At 38.0% G+C, this 24,109-nt stretch overlaps 1 protein-coding gene across 1 annotated transcript in view; it reads right to left on the minus strand.

Annotated features, from left to right (window-relative positions):
• The window catches only part of BRINP1 (BMP/retinoic acid inducible neural specific 1), a 285,238-nt gene that overhangs the window by 203,137 nt on the left and 57,992 nt on the right, over nt 1-24,109 (minus strand). The window contains exon 2 of the mRNA XM_056537848.1: nt 2,110-2,365. Coding sequence (XP_056393823.1) covers nt 2,110-2,315 — 206 coding nt within the window. The 5' untranslated portion in view covers nt 2,316-2,365. The remainder of the gene's footprint in view (nt 1-2,109; nt 2,366-24,109) is intronic.

Here is a 24,109-nt window from a genome sequence, read left to right on the forward strand (position 1 = left end):
ATGGTCTCGTCTTGCTGACACAAACTCCAGGCTGTGTCATTCAGCTACTATATGGTCTCCTCATGCTGCCGCATACTCCAGTCTGTGTCATTCAGACACTATATGGTCTCCTTATGCTGCCACCAGCTCCAGGATGTGTCATCCAGCCAGTATATGGTCTCCTCATGCTGCTGCCAACTACAGGCTGCATCATTCAGCCACTATAGGCTCTCCTCATGCTGCTTGTACATTTCTTAGAATTTTTTAAGGTAGCACTAGCTACCATAAATCTTCAATTTAAATTTTAAAATGCATCTTTTAATTTTAGGGATTGTGAGGCCCTATGGTCTACTCATGCTGCCGCCAACTCCACGCTGTGTCATTCAGCCACTATAAGGTCTCCTCTTGCTGCTGCCAATTCCAGGCTGTGTCATTCTGCCATATTATGGGCTCCTCATTCGGCTGCCACCTCTAGGCTCTGTGATTGTGCCAACATGTGACTCCTTGTTGTATATGGTCTTTTGTAACCACACATTTTATTATTAAATCTTGAATTTCAATTTAAAAAAATCAATAGAGCGATAACAATGAACCATAACTGATTAAATGAAACATTTGCACTTTCACAGTCAGGGGGGCGCTGAGAGACAGGGGCTGGAACAGGTAGTATCTTGTCTGGCGGAGGACCACCAGCTCGATTTTAAATGGGCACTGTCAGATACAAAAACTCATCTCTAATCATGATTAACCAATGGCGTATCAAAAAATGATATTACACCAAGTGAAACTTCATCTATAACAAGCAGTGGTCAGATATTTATCATTAATGACCCTAAATCAATTATTGGTAAATAGTAATTATGAACAATAAAGTGACACTTTACATTAAAAATACAATCTGTAGGCATGTTACAGAGCAGGGGAGCTGAGCAGATTATGTAGTCAAGTGGGTGGTCCTGCTTAGTGATTGACAGATATATATATATATATATATATATATATATATATATATATATATATTTATACAAAAGGCAGTCAATCACTGAGTAGCACCACCCACATGACTACTTAGCCCAAAATAGGCAGAGATCTACATGAATAGATGACAAGTTATCCTGGAATTGTTTCCCCTAAAACTATTAGGCTGCATATTAAAGTGACAGTTTCACTTTAAATCATGGACCCTCACCTAATGACATAGGGCATATGAATTGTCTGCACAATCTCCTTTAATGATTCAGATGCCACAGTTGGCTTACTATCTTCCCTATACATCACAAGAGTCTTACTAACAGCATGTTTCATCACATCAGCCCTGCTCATCTCTAGGGGTGCACATAGGGGTGTTGCATTTGATATTAAGTCTGGGTTCACATACAGTACTTTGGTCAGTATTTTTCTTAGTCTTTTTATCCAAAACCAGGCATGGGCCAAAACACAGAAAAGGTGCAAAATTATAGTTTTCTCAGCTGTGTTCCACCCCAGATTAAAGGCTAAGTATTTCCAGTTTATCCTATCTCAGCATTTGGCCTATTTCCTGTGATTACTTTTTATTTGTTGCTGTCAAGTTAAAGTATTCCAGCCCCAAATGATAATCTGAACTGCAAAGCTGCTATATCCATAAGAGAGCTTTAAATATATTTCAACAATCCCAATACACATGCATGCTAAGCTTAGCTAAGCACCCATATGCTCTACCAGACACCTTTGGTGGAAATCCCACATACCTGATTATTCTCTCCATGACATCTGTCATCGAGGAAAAGTTGGGAGGTCACCAAACACATTAGATGGTTGTCCTAAAGTTATCTAATGTGTATGGCCAGATCAACTTTTAGTAACCATCAGACCATAGTTTTTTGTATTGAATTGTATCATTAACTTTCTTTCCTGATTTGGCCCCATTTATCATAGAGAAAAGTCACATACAGTACATCAACACTACTCTCTTCAAATTCCTAGGAGCACATATGCTTTTCTTAACAATTTTCCTCCTTATACCTACTCAGTTATACCCACTACCATTTGATATACATCATATTCAATTTACTCTTTATAAAGTCATACATTAGGATTATGTTCATATGTTCCTAAAAGATGGAATATAAACTTAAATAAGTAGATCTTAACCTGTAAATCTTGTATCGAGTTGAGTAGCCCTGCCGATGCCTCTCCACAAAGGACAGGTAACTCTTTGAATGGTGAAATGGACCTCGATCGGAGATGAGCCAGTCAAACTCTTTGGAGACATGTTCCTGGGATTGGAATGATTCCTGCACAGCAATCTGCTCCCAAATAAACAGGAAGGAGAGCAACTTGACTAGACGCCAGCTCATGCTTCTCCCTCTGCTTCTTCCCTCTCATTCTTGCTCCATTTTCTGGAGTCCTGTTTGAAAAAAGGAGAGGAGTATAAACATTATTACAATTTTTTTGTCTACCAATTTGCACTTTTTTTTTATCCTCTATTTATTTGTAAAATGTTTTCCCACATCAACTTTTTACATACACAAACAGAAACCAAAATCCCCCAAAATCACATGTTCAAAAGAATATACAAGTTTCACACTTGTGTTAAGAATCATAATTTAAATTAAAAAAAAATGAAAGAAAGAAAACAAAAATGTTGTGTCCAGTCCATTGTTATCTATAGTACAGGATCTTATTTCAATATGAACATGTTATGGTAAGATATATAATGTGAACCCATAGACCCTCAAGAAACATTATTGTTGTTGTTGTTATTGATATTATTATTGATATTCCTTATTTTAACATTATTTTATTCACTTGCATCCATGGAAGAATAAATGATTATGGCTGCCCTAATCCTGTTTAATGCCAATGACATCTTTGAGTAGGCTTGAGTAGAGGATAAAAATTCAGCTTGAACTATTTGGTTTGAATCCAGTAATATTTGGCTTGTACCACTGATAATATATGCCAGTTGAGAAGTGCTAGACCTGTAAAGCTATGTAATGCTCTCTTTAGTCATTAGCACTGGCATGCAATAAAAAATTATTGCATATGGATGTTGGATGTTTCCTTCAAAAAGCAGAAAAATATAGTGTCACTTCAATAAATCATATGTTATGTTCATCCAGAACGTGTCTGGCTTGTTTCTAATATAGGATAAGAAGGCAATTTTCCACTTAATTAATATATGTTTTTCCGGATGTTCTTTAAGTTCCTTAAGAACAGCGAAGTGCATCGAACTAACAGCGCAGGCTTTCAGGACTAATTCTGTTGTCCATCATGTCAAATGGAGCGTGTTTTCGTGCAGCTGCTTACTCACATGCAAAGCTAATGAGACTTTTATATTAGGTCGTGATTTTGCCCACCAGACCCAAAAACATTGATGATTTTGTCAATCCTGTGAAAGGGCAGGGTCACAATGGTCACATAGGGCACATCCACAGCATATTTCACAATGCAGATGCATCAATGTCAGTTACAGAGGATCACTGAACCGCAGAGCGAGTTGCAGGCTACAACCAGCTCTGTGTGTCTGCTTATAGCGGGGGATTTCTACTGCGCGAAATCCATCCAAAAACAGAAATATCTGTTGCAGATGATGCAGGTTGTGGCTGAGCACACCCAACTTAAATACCGAAACATCAATTTTAGAACATTAAATGGTACTGCGTTGGAATTTTTATTTTTTTTCAAATTTACTGGTGCCAGAAAGTTAAACAGGTTTGTAAATTACTTCTATTTAAAAATCTTAACACTTACAGTACTTATCAGCTGCTGTACACTACAGAGAAAGTTGTGTAGCTCATTCCAGTCTGACCACAGTTTCAGGAACTTTTCAGAGCCAGAGAGGTTTGCTATGGGGATTTGCTTCTGCTCTGGACAGTTCCTGACAAGGACAGAGGTGTCAGCAGAGAGCACTGTGGTCAGACTGGAAAGAACTACACAGCAGCTGATAAGTAATGTAAGGATTAAGATTTTTAAATAGGAGTAATTTAACCCCTTAAGGACTCAGGGTTTTTCTGTTTTTGCACTTTCAATTTTTCCTCCTTACCTTTAAAAAATCATAATTTTTTAAATTTTGCACCTAAAAATCCATATGATGGCTTATTTTTTTGCGCCACCAATTCTACTTTGTAATGACATTAGTCATTTTACCCAAAAATCTAGGGCAAAAGCCAAAAAAAATCATTGTGCGACAAAATTGAAGAAAAAACACCATTTTGTAACTTTTGAGGGCTTTCGTTTCTACAAAGTAAATTTTTCAGTAAAAATGACACCTTCTCTTTATTCTGTAGGTCCATAGGGTTAAAATGATACCCTACTTATACAGGTTTGATTTTGTCGTACTTCTGGAAAAAATCATAACTACATGCATGAAAATTAATATGTTTAAAATTGTCATCTTCTGACCCCTATCACTTTTTTTTATTTTTCCACGTATGGGCTGGAATTAGGGCTAATTTTTTGCATCGTGATCTGAAATTTTTATCAGTACCATTTTTGTATTGATCAGACTTTTTGATAGTTTTTTATTAATTTTTTCATGATATAAAAAGTGACCAAAAATACGCTATTTTGGACTTTGTAATTTTTTTGCACGTACGCCATTGACGGTGCGGTTTAATTAACAATATGTTTTTATAATTTGGACATTTCTGCACGTGGCGATACCACATATGTTTATTTTTATTTACAGTGGGTAATTTTAAATGGAAAAAAGGGGGGGAATTCAAATTTTTATTAAGTAAGGGGTTAAATGATCTTTATTAAAGGGGTACTCCGGTGTAAAACTTTTTTTTTTTTAAATCAACTGGTGCCAGAAAGTTAAAAAGATTTGTAAATTACTTCTATTAAAAAATCTAAATCCAGTACTTATTAGCTGCTGAATACTACAGAGAATTTTTTTTATTTTTGGAACAAAGTGCTCTCTGCTGACATCACAAGCACAGTGCTCTCTGCTGACATCTCTGTCCATTTTAGGAACTGTCCAGAGCAGCATATGTTTGCTATGGGCATTTTCTCCTACTCCGGACAGTTCCTGAAATGGACAGAGATGTCAGTAGAGAGCACTGTGCTTTTGATGTCAGCAGAGAGCTCTGTGTTCCAAAAAGAAAATAATTTGTTCTGTAGCATTCAGCAGCTAATAAGTACTGGAAGGATTAAGATTTTTTTAATAGAAGTAATTTACAAATCTGTTTAACTTTCTGGCACCAGTTGATTTAAAAAAAAAAAAGTTTTCCACTGGAGTACCCATTTAACTTTTTTTTAAACTTTTTTTCTTGCAATGTTATAGCCCCCATAGGGGTCTATAACACTTCACACACTGATCTTTTACATTGATCATTGTTATCCCATAGGATAACATTGATTGATGATTCTGTGCCTTACCTGCCTCCTGTGTATCCGATCGGCGATTGATTGCTCCAAGCCTGAAATTTAGGCTTTAGCAATCGACCACCGATAACACTGATCAATGCATTGCAATGGCATTGAGCAGTGTATTGAATCAATGAACTGCATGTTATAGTCTCCTATGGGGGCTATAACATTGCATAAAAAAGTGGGAAAAAAATTAATAAAGATGATTTAACCCCTTCCCCGAGCAAATAAAAATCAACATATGTGGTATCGCTGCGTGTGTAAATGTCTGAACTATAAAAATATAAGGTTAACTAAATCGCATGGTCAATGGCATACGCACCAAAAAAAAAGTACAAAATAGCATATTTTTGGTCACTTTTTATACCATAAAAAAATGAATAAAAAGTGATCAAAAAGTCTGATCCAAAACAAAAATGAAACCGATAAAAACTTCATTTCACAACGCAAAAAATTAGCCCTCATACCGCCCCATATGTGGAAAAATAAAAAAGTTATCAGGGTCAGAAGATGACAATTTTAAAGGTATTAATTTTCGTGCATTCGTGCAGTTATGATTTTTTCCAGAAGTACAACAATATCAAACCTATATAAGTAAGGTAACATTTTAATCATATGGACCTACAGAATAAAGAGAAAGTGTCCTCTTGTACCAAATAATTTACTGTGTAGAAACAGAAGCCCCCGAAAGTTACAAAATGGCGTTTTTTGTTTTTTTCAATTTTGTCTTACAGTGATTTTTTTTTCCGTTTTGCCCTAGAATTTTGGGTAAAATGACAAAGTAGAATTGGTGGCGCAAAAAAAATAAGCCATCATATGGATTTGTAGGTGCAAAATTGAAAGAGTTACGATTTTTTTAAAGTAAGGAGGAAAAAACGAAAATGCAAAAAGGGAAAAACCATGGGTCCTTAAGGGGTTAAACAGATATCCTGTGTCTACACTATCACTTTACACTTTAATTGTTTGCCTTTGTAAGTGCAACCATGAAGTGACAGAGAAAGAAACCAACTAACTAGATGAAAAGTGCTTTCATTCCTCCGGAGCTGACAGGTACCAGATTAACTAAAGTAAGGTAAACAGGAAACTGAATAAAAATTCTTTTAAGATCAGAGATCAGAGAAGATGCTCAACCCCAGAAAAAGCTGCCACTATTATTTTGCATTTCTAATCAGACAAATCTTCTAATTGCTTATTTCTATTCCAGTCAGCGACGTTCAGTTCTACAACACTGAGTGATTACAAGGCATTTTTCTTAAGCGTACATTCTTCTTCATAAATGGATTTATACTTAATTACAAAATTAGAGATGTGACTTTTTTATTTTGAACGCTGAAACATAAAAAAAATGGATGGGAGCCTCGAAGAATAGTACATCCTTATCTCAAGAATGGGAAAGAGGTGAACACGATGAGAAGGAATAGCACTCACCATGTTAAGTGATGTGAGAACATAGTTCAATTCACAACTAGCTAGATGCCTGGTGACTGCCAGAAAATCAATTCACCCATTATTTCTAGTCAGGAAGAGGCAAGTAAAACAAAGATAATGTCTCCGCCACTTCATCCAACCCCATTATGAAAATATAAAAGTATTCACTGGCATCGCTCCTGGGCCTGAAGTAGGAGTTGTGCTTGGACATCCATAAAAGCCTCCAAAATGGGATAAACATGGTCACGGCACAGTATTGCTGCTAAGTCATTGTTTAAGTGGTGTATTTATATCAGTTGTACAATCAGTGTTTAGTACTTTCTCTATCACTTGGCAATTAACATATCAGAACTTGGGCCAAGATTTATCAATCTGCCTTAAACCATAATTGTCTGGTTTTGTCCATAAGAACCAATCACAGCTCAGCTTTCATTTTATCAGAGCTAGTTAAGATATAAAAGCTGAGCTGTTATTGGTTGTTATGGGAAAAAACAGGCAGTTTTGGGTTAAGGCAGATTAATAAATCTGAACCCAAGGGGGCGCTCTCCCCCCCTCCCTTTCCTGGAAAGTGCCCGTTAACCAGGGGGCACCAGAGTAGCTCTTCCCACTCCGGCCAATAATATCTGCCACACATTTTCCATTCATTGCTCCTCTTCCAACCCCGAGTGAGCAGGAAGAGGGCTAGAGCAGTCCTTCTAGATGTTGCTCCCGCTCCTCCTCCATTACGTCCTCCACACACCAGGCCCACAATTTAAAGTTAATGGGGCAGTCTATAAGGAATTAGGAACTGACAGGTTTTCTTTAATATATTAAATACACAATAGTTCTTCCTGGGTATAGTCCTATTATTATCATGTCCATAATTATATCATATGGCCCTATTGCCAGATTTTAAATCTATTGAAATATGCATTGTGCTCTACAACAATATGTATACCAAAGAAAAAAGAAAGCTTTACCACTGCTTTACCAATAAAATCAATAACTTTATTTATATTTCCATAGAACATGATTTCCATTACATATATTACGCATGATAAGGTCTTATAATACAGCAATCCAATACCTAAAGTGCATGAAGGGAGATTGATGTCAGTCACTGAACCATTCACTATTATCCTGCTATCAGATTATACAAACAATACCACAGGATAAGTATACTCTATGGTTGCTGATATTCCATATAATCGTATGTACTGGGAGGGGAATAATAAATCACTCTTCTAGAGAGACCCGAACCCCGGTACTATATTCAATTCACTCTCATAAATATCTGACACCAAACAAGGCAGTCCACTTACCCATAACATGTGGTTCGTCCCGACACCTCCCCCGACCTCACCACACGTTTTGCAATCTTTCTCAAGAGGTCATGCTTATCATACATCCCCCTGAGATGTGTTAATGATCTTTACCAGGGTGAAGTCCATTTGTGGCACGTGCGCCAAGAATTTCCGGGTGCGACACTACATAATTTTTCACTGCTGCTTCGTCAGCTCGCATGTCCGAGGCCGTCGTATCACGGCCATGCGCATCACGATTTCTCAGCACCTCGGGATGTGCTGTCAATCAAACCGATCTCGCACGCACGCGCACTATGCACCATGGTTCGGATCATACTTATCTGCTTTGCCAACGTACCTTACTCCATTGTAAACTATTCTTATACGGGCATAAAATATAAGTAACTTGGTGCTAGCCTCTATATACATATATATACATATATATATATATATATATATATTATGATGACTCGCTCTTGCAAATAGGCGCGGTTGCAGTATAGAAGCAAGGAAGCAGTATTTTCCAAATCAAAGTTCAGTGTTTTATTCACACTTGTCACACAGTAAACAGTCTTTAAAAGCAGAACAAAGGAAAACGTAACAAAAAGTCCACCTGTATTCCTTAGGTGTTTGTTCACACTTGAGACCATGCTTTGCGGCATCAAGCAAGTCATTTCCAGGCCTCTAGGCAGGCTGCTCATCAGCTTCCAACCGTGTAGCAAACGTAGGGAAGAACTCCACATACAGCTCTCTCTGGCAGTGTGAGCTGCAACTAGCAAATCCCCCTCAGTTTGTGAAACAGGCCAACAAAAGGCACCCTTGATTGTGGGGAATGACCCCCACCCTGCACTTGGTCATTCCTAGTAAGAGCCATCCCGGATTGGCCTTCAAGCCATACTACGGCCATAGCGTCAGTCTACATCGCAGCACAGACACTGAACGAATAACGGCTCTTACTTCACCAAAGCCAGGAGCCTTGGTGACACATATCGACCATCCACCACTTATGAGAGTGAATTGAATATAGTACCGGGGTTCGGGTCTCTATGAAAGAGTGATTTACTATTCCCCTCCCAGTACACACGATTATATGGAATATCAGCAACCATAGAGTATACTTACCCTGTGGTATTGTTTGTATCATGTGATAGCAGGATAAAAGTGAATGGTTCAGTGGCTGACATCAATCTCCCTTCATGCACTTTAGGTATTGGATTGTTGTATTATAAGACCTTATCATGCGTAATATATGTAATGGTAATCCTGTTTTATGGAAATATAAAGAAAGTTATTGATTTTATTGTTAAAGCAGTGGTAAAGCTCTCTTTTTTTCTTTGGTATACATTTCTTTAATATATGTGTAACATAAAAACTTGCAATTTATTAATGTTGGTATAAAGAAATGTGTGAACCACACTCTAAATGTTTGTGCATAACACAGGAAAATTTTTACATTTTTGCAAAATATGTGCCGAAATTTTTCACCAAGCCTACACAAAAACCATTGATAAATTCCCTCCTCGATGTTTAAATAATTTTTTATGTTCAACATAATTTAAAAGTACCTGTCAGCTCCCTTTTGCCTCATAGACTGCCCCCATTACCTGATAGTGGTATTGTACAGCTTTATGGTGTCAATAGGCCATTTTCTAAAGACACATTAAAGGGGTTATCCAGGAAAAAACTTTTTTTTATAGATCAACTGGCTCCAGAAAGTTAAACAGATTTGTAAATTACTTCTATTAAAAAATCTTAATCCTTTCAGTACTTATGAGCTGCAGAAGTTGAGTTGTTCTTTTCTATCTAAGTGCTCTCTGATGACACGTGTCTCGGGAACCGCCCAGTTTAGAAGCAAATCCCCATAGCAAACCTCTTCTACTCTGTGCAGATCCCGAGACAATCAGAGATGTCAGCAGAGAGCACTGTTGCCAGACAGAAAATAACAACTCAACTTCAGCAGCTGATAATTATTGAAAGGATTAAGATTTGTTAATAGAAGTAATTTACAAATCTGTTTAACTTTCTGGAGCCAGTTGATATAAAAAAAAAAAAAGTTTTTTCCTGGAATACCCCTTTAACTATAAGTCAAAACAAGCTAACCAATAATAACATTGCTAGTAAAGTAAAAAAAAAAAAAAAAAAGTCAACAGAAGCTAATTTCCTTATTTTGTTAAAAAAATTCTAGATTTTTTTTCTTTTTTGTATAGTAATCATGGAGTACAACTTATAATAAACTCCAAATCTTTTTAAAAATCTTTCATAAATAGCAATATTGGGTTATAAGTTTATCCTCTTTGACATAGAACAGGATAGCGTGACGAAAAGCTCAAATATTTGACCTACAATGGTGATTAAATTTACAGGCCTCTTTTACTCGGCTAAGTTTTTGACCCATTTTATATATTGGCACCACATTTGCTAAACTTCAGTCCTGTGGAACAGACCGTGTCATAATAGAATCCTGAAATGTTAGAAATAAAGGTCTACCACACTACTGTACTTCATTTTACATGTGGAAATATGCCATCAGGATGCCTATTTAAGCGCGTTCTTAAAGGCGTACTCCGCCCCTAGAATCTTATCCCCTATCCTAAGGAGAGGGGATAAGATGTCAGATCGCGGGGGTCCCGCTGCTGGGGACCCCCGGATTCTCGGCTGCGGCACCCCACTATCATTACTGCACAGAGCAGACTCGCTCCGTGCATAATGACCAGCGATACAGGGGCCAGAGCATCGTGACGTCACAGCTCCACCCCTCATGATGTCACAGTCCGCCCCCTTAATGCAAGTCTATGGGAGGAGGCTTGACGGCTGCCACGCCCCCTCCCATAGACTTGTATTGAGGGGCAGGCCATTATGTCACAAGGGGGCGGAGCCGTGAAGTAACGATGCTCCGGCCCCTGTATTGCCCGTCATTACCCACGGAGCGGGTCTGCTCTGTGCAGTAATGATAGTGGGGTGCCGCAGCCGAGATCCCGGGGGTCCCCAGCAGCGGGAACCCGGCGATCTGACATCTTATCCCCTATCCTTTGGATAGGGGATAAGAGGTCTAGGGGTGGAGTAACCCTTTAAGCCATGTTCACAAGGCACAAATTTGCAATAAGCAAACCTGCCGTGGATTTTTTTAATTCACTGAAACTTGGCTGAAATTTATTTGAAACTTTACTCCACTTAAAAAATTGCAGGATTTGGTGCATAGTGGTGAGTATACTGTGGAATTAGTTTTCCTGATAACTGGCTTGTGTAAAAGGGCCATCAGCTGCGTTGCCCTATGCAAAACGATATGTGTCTGGGAATGATGAAGTTAAAGGGCCGCAGGTGTGTAGTCACATGATCGTTCGTGCAGGCCTGTCTATTCATAAATTGAGCCATGAAAAGGCTTATTGAATGAATGATGATTATTGAGATTGGTGCTCATTGTTGTGCCCTTATCAGCTCATATAAAAGTGACATTTAATTATAAGCTCACAGTAGAAAAAAATATTAAAACTAGGCTTCAACCTTGGTACCCACTACAATCATATAGGAGTACTTATATATTTTTTTCTTTTGATCTTTTTTGAATGCACTAAGGTTCAAAGGAAAATGGGAATGCATGTGGCTTTTATTTTTAACAAGCTTTTTTTTTCTAAATTACACAATTATATACATCTCATTATAGATGATACATATATGCTTTACATATACACACATATATAAATATATATATATATATATATATATATATATATACATTACTACTTAGTGATGCCACTGAAAGCTCCAGGCACATATGCCAAGCGTAGCCATAGTGTAATGTCTGTTTATTTGTTTTTGTGTTTTTATGTCCTTGGGTCTGCTCAGACATTGTTTATTTATTTTTATTTTTATGTCTGAGCAGTTTCTGCGTGATTTCTTTCTAGGCTTGGAAGAATTAATGCTTTCCCCCTATTGCAGTTTGGGTGTGGCTTTAAATCCCCAGCTCGGCCTGTATTCCTTGCTGGTAATTTGTGCAATTCTGACCATGTCTGCTTTATCATGCACTTTGTATTTATCTTGTAATATTTCTGAGTTTAAACCATGGTTAAAGGGGTACTCCGGTGATTAGACATCTTATCCCCTATCCAAAGGATAGGGGATAAGATGCCTGATTGCGGGAGTCCCGCCGCTGGGGACCCCCAGGATCATGCACGCGGCACCCCGTTTGTAATCAGTCCCCGGAGCGTGTTCGTTCCGGGTCTGATTACGGTCGACCACAGGGCCGGCGGCGTGTGACGTCACGCCTCCACCCCCCGTGTGACGTCACGCTCCACCCCTCTGCCCCTCCCGTAGGCCTGCATTGAGGGGCGGAACATGACGTCACACGGGGGTGGAGGCATGACGTCAGCGGCGTGACCTCCGCGATCAGGCATCTTATCCCCTATCCTTTGGATAGGGGATAAGATGTGTAAGCACCGGAGTACCCCTTTAATTGTCCTGTTTTTTATAGATTATAGTCTGTGTTACATTTGTCGGTTTTTATCCATTCTGATTTAGCCTTGTCTATTAGTCTGTGTTCACACTCTGAGTCTTGTTTCGTATTTAGTGTTCCGTGTATTATATTTCTTTTTCTTACTAGGCCAGTATCCTGACCACATGGTGGAGTGTGCCCCACTGGCTAGTTTAGTGTTTAACATTCAGTTCTTCTCTTTATCCCCTGCATTTCCTGGTTTCTGCTGTTTACTAATTTCATACCTTTTCTACAGTATAATGCATTGCCAAGCATTATATATGCTAAAATCTGCTGATTGGTTCCCTTTAAAAGACAGTATGACAGTATACACTGCATGAGTCCACATGGACTTGTTAGGTATTTGTGGGACATTTACTTAGGTTTCCTGGTCCTTAGTACTAAAGAGAAACAGAGGTCTGTGGTGACTTTATCCTGGCTATCTCCATTTTAAACATTTTATCAATATTTCCTATAACAAAAAACTTTGTCTGTGTCAGATATACATGATCTAAATAATTCAATAAAAATTTTTTTATTATTCTGAGTTCTGTTGCACATTGCAAAAATACATTTATAAAAGATGCTTATATCGGCAAAGATGGGAATTACATTTCTAGTTTCTGCAAAATTATCTTTGCAACATGATACGCAATAGGAAGGCTGAAGTTTTATTGCTGACAGGGTAATGCTGGAAAGGTCCAGGAAACACTGATTACACATCTTTACAATGTCAATGAGGAGAGAAAATGCTAAAAATATGTGAAGAAAATATAGAAAGTTTCTTTGGCATGGTCAAGAAAATCCAATGGTCCAGCATTCACTACAAAATTAAGAACTTTAATGGACTGTCACCATGTACAGTTTACTGGACTTGAATGTGTCTCATGTGCCACATAAGTAATATTTATGAAAAGTCCACGTAAAACAATCCAATAAATTAATTACATCAATAAAACTTCCCAAAGTGTTTCAGTTAAAGAGAATGTTACGCCTATGTTTTTAAATAAAAATACATACTGATATCAATAATTTTTTTCTAATCTGTTTTTATTTTTTGATGGTAGATTTATATTTTTATTACATTTTTGGCACCTTATTATGAGGGTATGCATCTTGCCTAAACTGCTGTTAACAGTATTTGGAGACTTCTTTGGTAAAGGGTTGTGGTAGGCAAACTGTGACGTAAATGGAAAACAGTATGCAGGGAGGGTGGAGGAGCGGAGCTGTGGCCACCACCAATTGTGAATGGTGGATCTTGTGTTATCTGTATTTGGGAGTGAACTTCCATTGTTCTGCCTGCCTGTGATAACAATGTTGAGGGCTTTTTAAAAGTGACACTGCAGAACAGGAAATCTATTAGACTAACGGTAGTAATACACTTTCAAAAACTTTCAAGACGAATATTTGTTTAGTTGGCAGTTGTCTCTCCAGATCTCCTCATACCCATGCCCATTTAACACGGCTGAACATCATGAGCTCTCAATGGGGATGGGTAGGCCGCAGGCAGACTGCTCTGGTGGCAGTTTATCTCCCCCTGAACAGTACGGTTGCCTGGTGAAAACACACCACTTCCAATCCTCCTGTCCACTGGCATCATATGACAGTCAGGAGGCCTTCATACACATTAGACAGTCAGCCAAACCTGCCGAAGGTTCAACAAAGTCCAAGATGAAAGAAAAAAAATCGACTTTCTTTTACGTTTAGATGTGACATACAGTGTGTATATGACATACAGACGGTTCATGTGGCTGCTATGGGGTCCCTGGAAAAAGGGGGCATCTCCCTGCTGGCCACATTAATTTTTTAGTTGACAGTGGAAACCTGTGAGGAAGGGCCCCCTGCCCAAGCCTTAAAATGCTAGCTTCAAAAACATATAACCTTAAAAAGCAGGTACCATAAAAACTCTAAAAATATATTTTCCCATTTGCCATTTATTCTAAAGGTCTTTTTATGTTACAGATCTATTTTTCTTCTTTAACCACAGATAATTCAAAATGTATAAACCTCTTCAGACACTGAAAGTAAAAACACCTTAAAGATTTATGAAACAATGTAGAATTAAACCTATGGGATCCGTTTCAAGTTCCGTGTATAAGAACTGCCCTTCCGCGATCCACCCTTGCATAAAAAGTTCCTTAATTTTTAGACTTCCCAGCACTGTCGATTTCCATATATAAGAATGTAGTAATAAAGGTAAGGGGGAACAATTTGTCTTGGTGGATAATTCACTGAAAGAGGAACTGCTCAGTGATATATTTAGCCTTTATAAATGGACTTTCTTTTTACATTTTGTTCTAAATATTTCCAGATTGAAGGAAAAAAAAAAAAGTTAAGATCACAAATCCAGTACATTATTAGCTACAGAAAATGGCAGCAAAACGACAACATCTTTACATGCTCATTGTAACAATTACATTTTATTGGACCACAAACTGGATTGGAACACAAAGAGCAAGGGTTAGGACTAAGGAGTGAGCAACAAACTGCGTCAAAGAGTTTACCCACTGGATAATTGCTGTGTCACACAAAGCTATCCTGCAGACGTGGGTGGGAGTTACAAAAAAAATTCAAGCATATATTTAGAGTGGCTTGGATCAAAGTCTCACTGCTAAAGGAAAACATTGCCAAATTCTTCTCTGTTTCTTTGTATATATATATATATATATATATATATATATATATATATATATATTTGCACTCTATTATCAAATGTCAAACACACGATAGGCCATTGTGTAAACTCGGTTGTTACAACTTATAAACAACTAGGAACAGGAAGACATCAAACCAGTGCTTTGGGTAGCAACATAATTTTTCCCACATGCCCGAGCAGCTGATCGACAGGGGTGGCAAGTGTCGGCGTTTGACAGCAAGGACAGGCCATCAATGTTTTTTTTTTTTTAGTTTATTTGAGTTGATTTTTGAGTTGTTCTTTTCTGTCTGACCACAATGCTCACCGCTGACACCTCTGTCTGTGTCAGGAACTGTCCAGAGTAGGAGCAAATCCCCATACTGCTCCATAAAGTTTCTGACATAGACAGAGGTGTCCTCAGAGAGCACTGTGTCAGACAGAAAAGAAATTCCAATAGAAAAGAGCTACCTGTGGAGCATACAGCAGCTGATAAGTACTGGAGGATGAAGTAATTTACAAATGTGTATAACTTTCTGGCACCAGTTGATTTGTTTTCCACCAGAGTACCCCTTTAATTTAGGTTAAAGGGGTTATCCATGAAAAAACATTTTTTTTTACATATCAACTTGCTCCAGAAAGGTTTACAGATTTGTAAATTACTTCTATTAAAAAATCTTAATCCTTTCAGTAGTTATGAGCTTCTGAAGTTAAAGAGGTAGTCCGGTTCATACACATCTTATCCCCTATCCAAAGGATAGGGGATAAGATGCCTGATCGCGGGAGTCCCGCAGCTGGGGACGCCCGTGATCATGCACGCGGCACCCCGTTTGTAATCAGTCCCCGGAGCGTGTTCGCTCCGGGCCTGATTATGGTCGACCGCAGGGTCGGCGTCATGTGACGTCACGCCTCCGCCCCGCTCCGCCCCTCAATGAAAGCCTACGGGAGGGGGCGTGATAGCTGCGGGACTCCCGCGATCAGGCATCTTATCCCCTATCCTTTGGATAGGGGATAAGATGTGTAAGCACCGGAGTACCCCTTTAAGGTTGTTCTTTTCTGTCTAAGTGATCTCCGATGACACGTGTCTCGGGAACAGCCCAGTTTAGAAGCAAATCCCCATGGCAAACCTCTTCTAAACTGGGCGGTTCCCGAGACACGTGCCATCAGAGATCACTTAGACAGAAAAGAACAACCTTAACTTCAGAAGCTCATAAGTAATGAAAGAAGATAATACATTTTTTAATAGAAGTAATTTACAAATTTGTAGCCAGTTGATATATAAAAAAAGTTTTTTTTCTGGATAACCCCTTTAAGTAAGACAGTGGCCACTAAATTATAAATGTGCATAGGGTACTGCAGTATCCTTTTCTGGCAGATGGGTAGGTCAACCAGTTTGCCCATTTATGTTGGAAAAAAAGGATTTCCCCTTCCCTATTGCAATGGTTTCTTCCAATCTGTAACAATATTGAAGTGTGTTTAATATTTCCTCCAATACATATATCATTGTTTGTTTCCAATATTTGGTTAATACAAGTTTGGCCACCACCAACACTTTGCATACTAGGAACCTTATGTGTGTAGGATATGCACGCACCCCTAGAAATAATAGGGCTAACTGTGGAGTAGGGATAAGTGAAACCTGAGTTATATCAGCCAATAGAGATTCAACTATGGCCCACCATGACGCCACTTAACTAGATAGCTCTGAATAGCCAGCTAAAAGATTGCCTTCTGGTTTATTCAAACTTTAGGTAAAAGTCACATACAAGTGACGATAGCAGATAAGAACATACAATAGAGCAGAGAAACACTAACATGATGCGTTTCGAGTCACATGATTCTTTGTCAGAATACACATCACAGTAGATAATAGGTGCTATTTATTTGATCATTTCCAGGGGGAAAATGAGAGGAACAAACCTCTCACATGCCCCACCAAGAAAACCATTGCAACATAAAATAATTTACAAGTGCATAATATACAAATAAGATAGCTAACCCTCTTTAGCGTACAAACTGGCGTATGAAAAAAAAACATGGTGCGGTATCCGGGATAACTCAATTACAACTGGAACTACATACTAGAAAAACTATAGGTTAATAATATAGAACAAGATCTGACTTATAATTTAACCCTATCGGCTGAGAGCACTGCAGAGTGTATATTCAAAATACTTCTGTTTTCCACAGTGCTCTCAGACAATCAACGTCTTTACAAGGCTTTTTAACCAATTATTCTCCATGAAAAAACAAAAATAAAACAAAAACTGGTGTGATTGTAGCCTTAGCCAATGAATGAGTAGGCATTACCCTGTGTGGAAGTGGACCTGGCCACCACTGGAGCCAGCTTAGTAGAGAATTAGTGAGGTAAGTACTGATTCTTTTTTAGCCCAGTCTGTTTCCCCCACAATTTTACCAAACCGGACCACCAATAATGTTTCCTTTATATAACATTACATTTTTATAATGCTGAGATTTAGTGTGATTGTTTTTTAACACTTTACTTTTAACCAAAAGTTGTGAAAATAACCACAGGGTATTCATTGCACCTGTTGTAATCTAACAATAAAAATGATTGGAGTTTTAACAGTATTAGGTTATAGAAGTTTTGTAATACGCTAACTGGAAAATGCAAGCTGACAAAATGGAATTTAATTAAGGATGATTTGTGAAGAAATTGTATCTGAAACTATAATTATCAAATAACATAATTGCTGTGATTTAGCCATTGAAATAATCTAAGTGCTGTTATGAGGTCAGGAAGAAACCGACACCTTAAAAGGTTAAAATGTTACATGTCACCCACTATCTCAACCCAGAAATAATAAAGAATCAGTCTAATAAACTTCTGCCTTTGTAAAATCTTAATAACTACAAGATATATGAATTGCATTAACAGTTAAAGGTAAAGATCCAGCTGTAACACTCAAGAAAAAGAACAGTAAACTTATTGGAGAAGACAATGCCAATATGGCTTGGACATTTCCTTTAGCGTAGATTAAAGAAATATTGAGATAGACTGCAAGCTATTAATGCCACTTGATTAATATTGGATCGGGCACACTTGGTAATACGGAAAGTGGTCCTGCGCTACTGGTGATTCCCAAGGTAGGATCGGAGCCAAAAATGTGTGATAGCTTAGGGGAACTTTGTTGAAACATGTAACATGGCCCTTTCATCAGGCATCAGGCAGCTGCCTGATGAAAGGGCCATCCCGGCCCTGAAACGCATTGCATGTTTCAATAAAGTTCCACTACCCTATCATACATTTGGGGCTCCTATCCTACCTTGGGAATCACCGACAGCACAGGACGTCTTTCCGTATTACCAAGTGTGCCCGATCCAGTATTCTATGCGTGCCAGTCCGGCGTGGGAAACCTGCAGCAGCCTTCCAGTCCTGGAACCTGTGTGACCCCTCTCTAAGCCCAGTGAGCGTTGTCCCTCGATTGTTGCACAACCACAGAAAGTGAGCGTATTACTTATTATTGTAATCTCCTACTCTGGTGGTCCTACCCATAGAAGCGCTCCTGTCTCCTTTTTTACTTGATTAATATTAGCCATGCAATTGTGTTTAATCTCCAATATCTTACATTGGATCCAGATATCACACATGGCTTTTTGGCTCTGTATTTCTATTACTGGTCTTTTTTAGTTGTTGAAAATGCTCAAGTCACATGATTACTGTAACCCAACAAGAAAATACGGAGACATCTACAAACATTTCTATATTTTTTGTGGCCTTTCGTCATAATTTTATTCCAGAGGTATTCTTTGTAAAATGCAGAATGATGTAGGGTCAGAACATTTGAAAGCATTTTCCATTAATGCATCTTAATTTTAACAATAACTACACAAAGACTGCTATTACTTGGGTGATCATTGCTGATTCTGGAACATTTTTTAAAAGCATTTATAAAAATAAAAAAATAAAAACATTTGTAAAAATAAAGAGGTAATGATGGTTCGGATCAACACTTAAAAGGGTTATTTTTGGAATAACTGAAGCTTTGAAAATGCATTAAGTTCTTTTTTTTGTTTACCTTTTATATTGCGTAGACTTTTACATTTTAAGGATGTCTAAAAAATTCTAAGGAGCACAGTGTTCCCATCAAGTTATATATGCCACAAAGCCACTTTAAATCACTGTTTGATCAATACGCATTGTGGCACACGTTACACAAGCCCTAATGCAGCTTCTTTCAGAGGCTTCTTTCAGAGACTAAACCTGGAGATCCTGGGGTCAAATGTAAAATCTGTCAAAAGGCCCCTAAATCATTATGCTTAATTATGCTTTAACACTGTTCTAGTGCACTCCTTTAGGCTCCTGGGCTTAGGTTGCACCCTTTGCACTTCCAATAGTTGTTCCCTTGTTTCTTTCTGTGAGAACCCAAAGGGGTTAATCTGCACTGAGGTCTTTGTTTCTGGTTACTGTTGAAATGCCCTGTGCTCTGGATGGTCAGCTGACCTCGTTGGCTTTTCACCTGCTTAGCTCCATATTTAAACCCGCAGTATTCATCCAGGCCTTGTCTGCAAAAGAGCTCATACTCCTAGCTAGCGTTTGTACTGTATGTTATATTTCTGGCATATTTGCCTTATTGGCTCCGCACTCTGACTTCTCTCCTGTTTCTGAAATTTGGCTTTTTTGTTGTCTCTTGGTATTGACTCGTCATGTGGACTGTGACATATTGTGTGTATGTTTAGTTATTATTTCTGTTAGTGTGTGTGATTCCATACTGTGTCCCGACCTCCGTCTGTATTAAAAGTTTATTTTGTTGACGTTTTACTCCCTGCACTTATTCAGGCAGGGACTGTCACTGTGGTTGTGGACCCATCGCCTAGGGTGAGTACGCAAGTAGGCAGGGCAAGTGGGAGCAGGTGAGTTCAGGGCTTCACTCTTCCCTGCCCATACGTGACAACATCTTTACCAATTAAGGGTACATGTGCACAAGAAGCCAGGAAAGAAGCCCCAAAAGAAGTTACAAATGAAGCTGCAAAAAAAGCCAAAAAGTCAATTGGAAATCATTCATTTTTGTAGCTTCTTTTAAGACTTCTTAAGGAGGCTTCTTTCGCAGTTTCTTTCAAAGCTTCAATAGAACGTGACCTTAGACATCAATGTCTCCCCAAAACACCCCATCCCCTTGATGCTGTTACTGAGAGCATTTTAAAGTTAATGTCATATCGCATAGTACCATAATATTAGCAAAATATATTGACATACTCATGGTTAGAATTCTACTTACTGTAGATTTGCATACACAAAGCATGGATGAAGAAAACATAGATCTACCTTATAGTATTGTAATGGGTGCATTAAATGTGTTGAATGTTTCCACACAAGACAAACATTTAACTCTTTTGTCATCTAGCTGAACTGGCAAACTATCAAAGTTACAAATGATGCAAAATTTAAAAAAAAGTCTACAAAAATGCACATAAAGTACATTGAATTGTTTATACAAGACTCTAAACATTTATTGTTTGCTATGGAAGATCTTGAGTGGACTGAACACACGTCATGGACTGGCGTGACTCTACTCCGTTATACCACATACTACAGCACTTGTAGCTTTAAAAGTGGTTTCTGGATGTATATTCTACTTACTCCGATCGTTTGCAGCAATTTATCATCACTACTATTGAATATTTACTTACACATAAGTTTTTTGTATTTGATGATGCTTTTTTCTGCAAACGACCGGAGCCCCTATGGGCGCGCATTATTCACCTTTTTTAGCTAATATCTATATGGGGTTTTTGGAAAAGGAATGTCTTCTGTCCGCTATAAACCCCTTTGGTTCTGAGATTGCATGGTATGGCAGATATATAGACGACTTGCTGATGGTGTGGAAATCTGACCATAGTCGGTACCTTTGTTGGAGCATTATCTTAATGACAATGGTTATGATCTCAAATTTACCCTTACACACCATCAGCGAGTCATCTCTTTCCTGGATCTCGATTTTACAGGTAACTCTGTTTCTAAAAAAGTCCTTTCCACCTCTTATCGCAAGGAGACATCTGTTAATGGCACTCTCCATGGAACGTCTCCCCCCCCCCCCACGTGATTAAAAATCTTCCCGTGGAGGAAGCTATAAGAATCAGGAGAAACTGTAGTACCACTGATGATTTCAATAAAGAAAGGGACTGTCTTACAAATAGATTAAAACATCGTGTTTATCCTAAATTGTCTCTTGATAGATCAAAGTATATTGCATCATCTAGGAACCACTCAGATTTAATTTCTCCTACTAAAAAACAGGTGTCATCTGAGGACATGGCTGACAAAAACGCGGCATTTTATTCCACTACATATAGTACATTTTTTTAAAGATATCTAGTATTATAAAAAAATATTGGCGTATCATTTCGACCGACCCCTTTTTAGCAATATGGTTCCTATTGATGTCAAATGTATTGCTAGACGTGCGCCCACTATTGGACAACTAGTGTCACCTTCCACATCTAGGTCCTACATCCCTCCCCACCAATGTGGCTGAGATACCAGGATTGCTATTATTGCGGACATAATAAATGTGCATGTTGCCAAGTCATGTCTCCTTCTACCAACTTTTCATCGTATGTTACAGGAGAAAGATTTGATATCAAACAATATATCAATTGCAATAAATCTTTTGTTGTATATCTAATCTCTTGTACATTAGAAAGCATCTTTCTGATATTAAACATTTTAATTCTAGACATGTATCAGCTGTTTCTCAACAATGTGCAGAGTGACATGCAGGGGATACATCCACTATTCAACTTATGAGTATAGAGAAGGTGAATTTGCCATATCGGGGAGGAGACCATAGAAAAATACTCAGTTTATTGGATACTCAAATTAGCTACTCGCACACCTCGTGGTCTAAACAGACACCAAGACTTCATAATTTTTTCGTTAACAACTAGGATTCATGTTATGTGCTTGTCTTCATTAATAGCTTATGATTCCCATGAGACTTTTCAGTATGCATGATAAATTTGTTTTTTTGGAAATATTCATCTTTACCAGATTTTCATATATATAATATATCTTCATGCATCACTGTATTGGAGTTTTTGTTTATATTTTTTTTATAGTATATGAAGTTATCTGTTACTGTCATTTAAAGGGTACCTTTCATCAAAAAAAACTTTTGATATATTATAGATTAATGTATGCAGAATAACTTTCCAATAGCATGCTATTAAAAAATATGCTTCTTTCTTTTAAATTTTCCACTTTGAAAAAATGACCACTAGGGGTCTCCCTACCAGTCCTTTTTTATAGATTTCAGACTCATGCAGGAGTCCTAAATCTCAGACTGCAGCTGGAACACAGACAAACTCACCTGCTCACTGCCAGGGAGCAGTGGTGAGCTTGTCTGTGTCCCGGATGCAATCTGAGATTTAGGACTCCTGCATGAGTCTGAAATCTATAAAAAAAAAAAAAAGGACTGGTAGGGAGACCCCTAGTGGTCATTTTTTCAAAGTGGAAAATTAAAAAGAAAGAAGCATATTTTTTAATAACATACTATTGGAAAGTTATTCTGCACACATTAATCTATAATATATCAAAAGATTTTTTTGATGAAAGGTACCCTTTTAATATGTATTTGTACATTTCTTTTGTTTATCATTTATATACTATTACATTGTTATAACAGGATAATGTTTTTATCATGTGAAGGGTAAAACGAGAGCTCCGCCCTAATCATTCCACCAGGAGTGGGCTGACCTAGCATTTCCCTATATATGTGTATTGTGTCATATTTTTTATATTATGTATGATTAAGGGTGCAGATCGACACCTGAAACGCGTCACTTTTTTCCTGTATGCTGGCTTTTAAACAATATAGACGGAGAGATTTTTGCACTTCACCCACGCTAAACATTCCTATCTTTTTACATTGAATTGTTTATACAATGTACAAAGTCATTCTTAACCAAAAAACATGACGACAGGCCAAAACTGCAGCTTCAGGGTTATACTATAAGAAATCAAATGTGAAAATAAAAATTAATAAACACTTTGTTCGAAAAAGGTTTATTTAATTTTTGTGCTGTTATCTTAATGCTATACATTCCTTTTATTTAAATACCACAGTCCTCATTATGAATGGAATCAATTCAAACGCCTTTTGACATGAGATCAGTTGTAACCTCCATGACCTGTACAAGTTGCCTAAATGTTGTTCATGAGGTTCATCCCTTCATGGTCTTTGCTTATCCAGATTCTAGACACAAAATCAATACTTTGTGGATTAGTTCAGGGAAAATGGAGATTAAATGGCTGCATTCATAGTCCCTTAATCTCAACACCCTGAACACCTTTGAAGATGGTGCACATTGTGACTGTATTATTAATTTACAATGGCTGTGTGATACTATAATATCAACATTGTAAAGCATACTGCCTGTACATTTAATACCTCTTAGAGAATCCTCGAGAAGTAAAATCTGTTATATGGTAGGTGTACTTAATACAATAGCCAGTGTCTGATTTAGAATGACTAACTCAACAAGTAATTTAAGTGCTGGTTGGGTTGACTTTGAATGGAGACCTCAAGATGATTTGTTCCTTTTTGTTTTATTATTTTTACATACTAAAAATAAATTATACACTGGTCAGTCGTAACACTAAAATCCTCTGCTTAATATTCTGTAGGTTACCCTCATGGTACCAACTGAGGCATGGACTCCATGAGACCTTTGATGGTGTCCTGTTGTATCTGGCATGACATGTTAGCTGCAGACATAAGTCTGGGAATTTGGAGGTCCAGTCATCACCTTGAACTCTCTGTTATTTTTGCTGAATCCATTCCTAAACAAGTCGGGGCATTATCCTGCTAAAAGGCCACTGTAAATATGGAGTACCATTGCAATGAGAGGGTGTACATGGCCTGCAACAATATAAAGGTATATAAGTACATGTCTAAGTAACATCCACATAAATGCTAAGACCCAAGGTTTCAGAGCAGAACTTTG

The sequence above is a fragment of the Hyla sarda genome, chromosome 9 (genome assembly GCF_029499605.1).
Source record: "Hyla sarda isolate aHylSar1 chromosome 9, aHylSar1.hap1, whole genome shotgun sequence".
Taxonomy (NCBI): Eukaryota; Metazoa; Chordata; class Amphibia; order Anura; family Hylidae; genus Hyla; species Hyla sarda.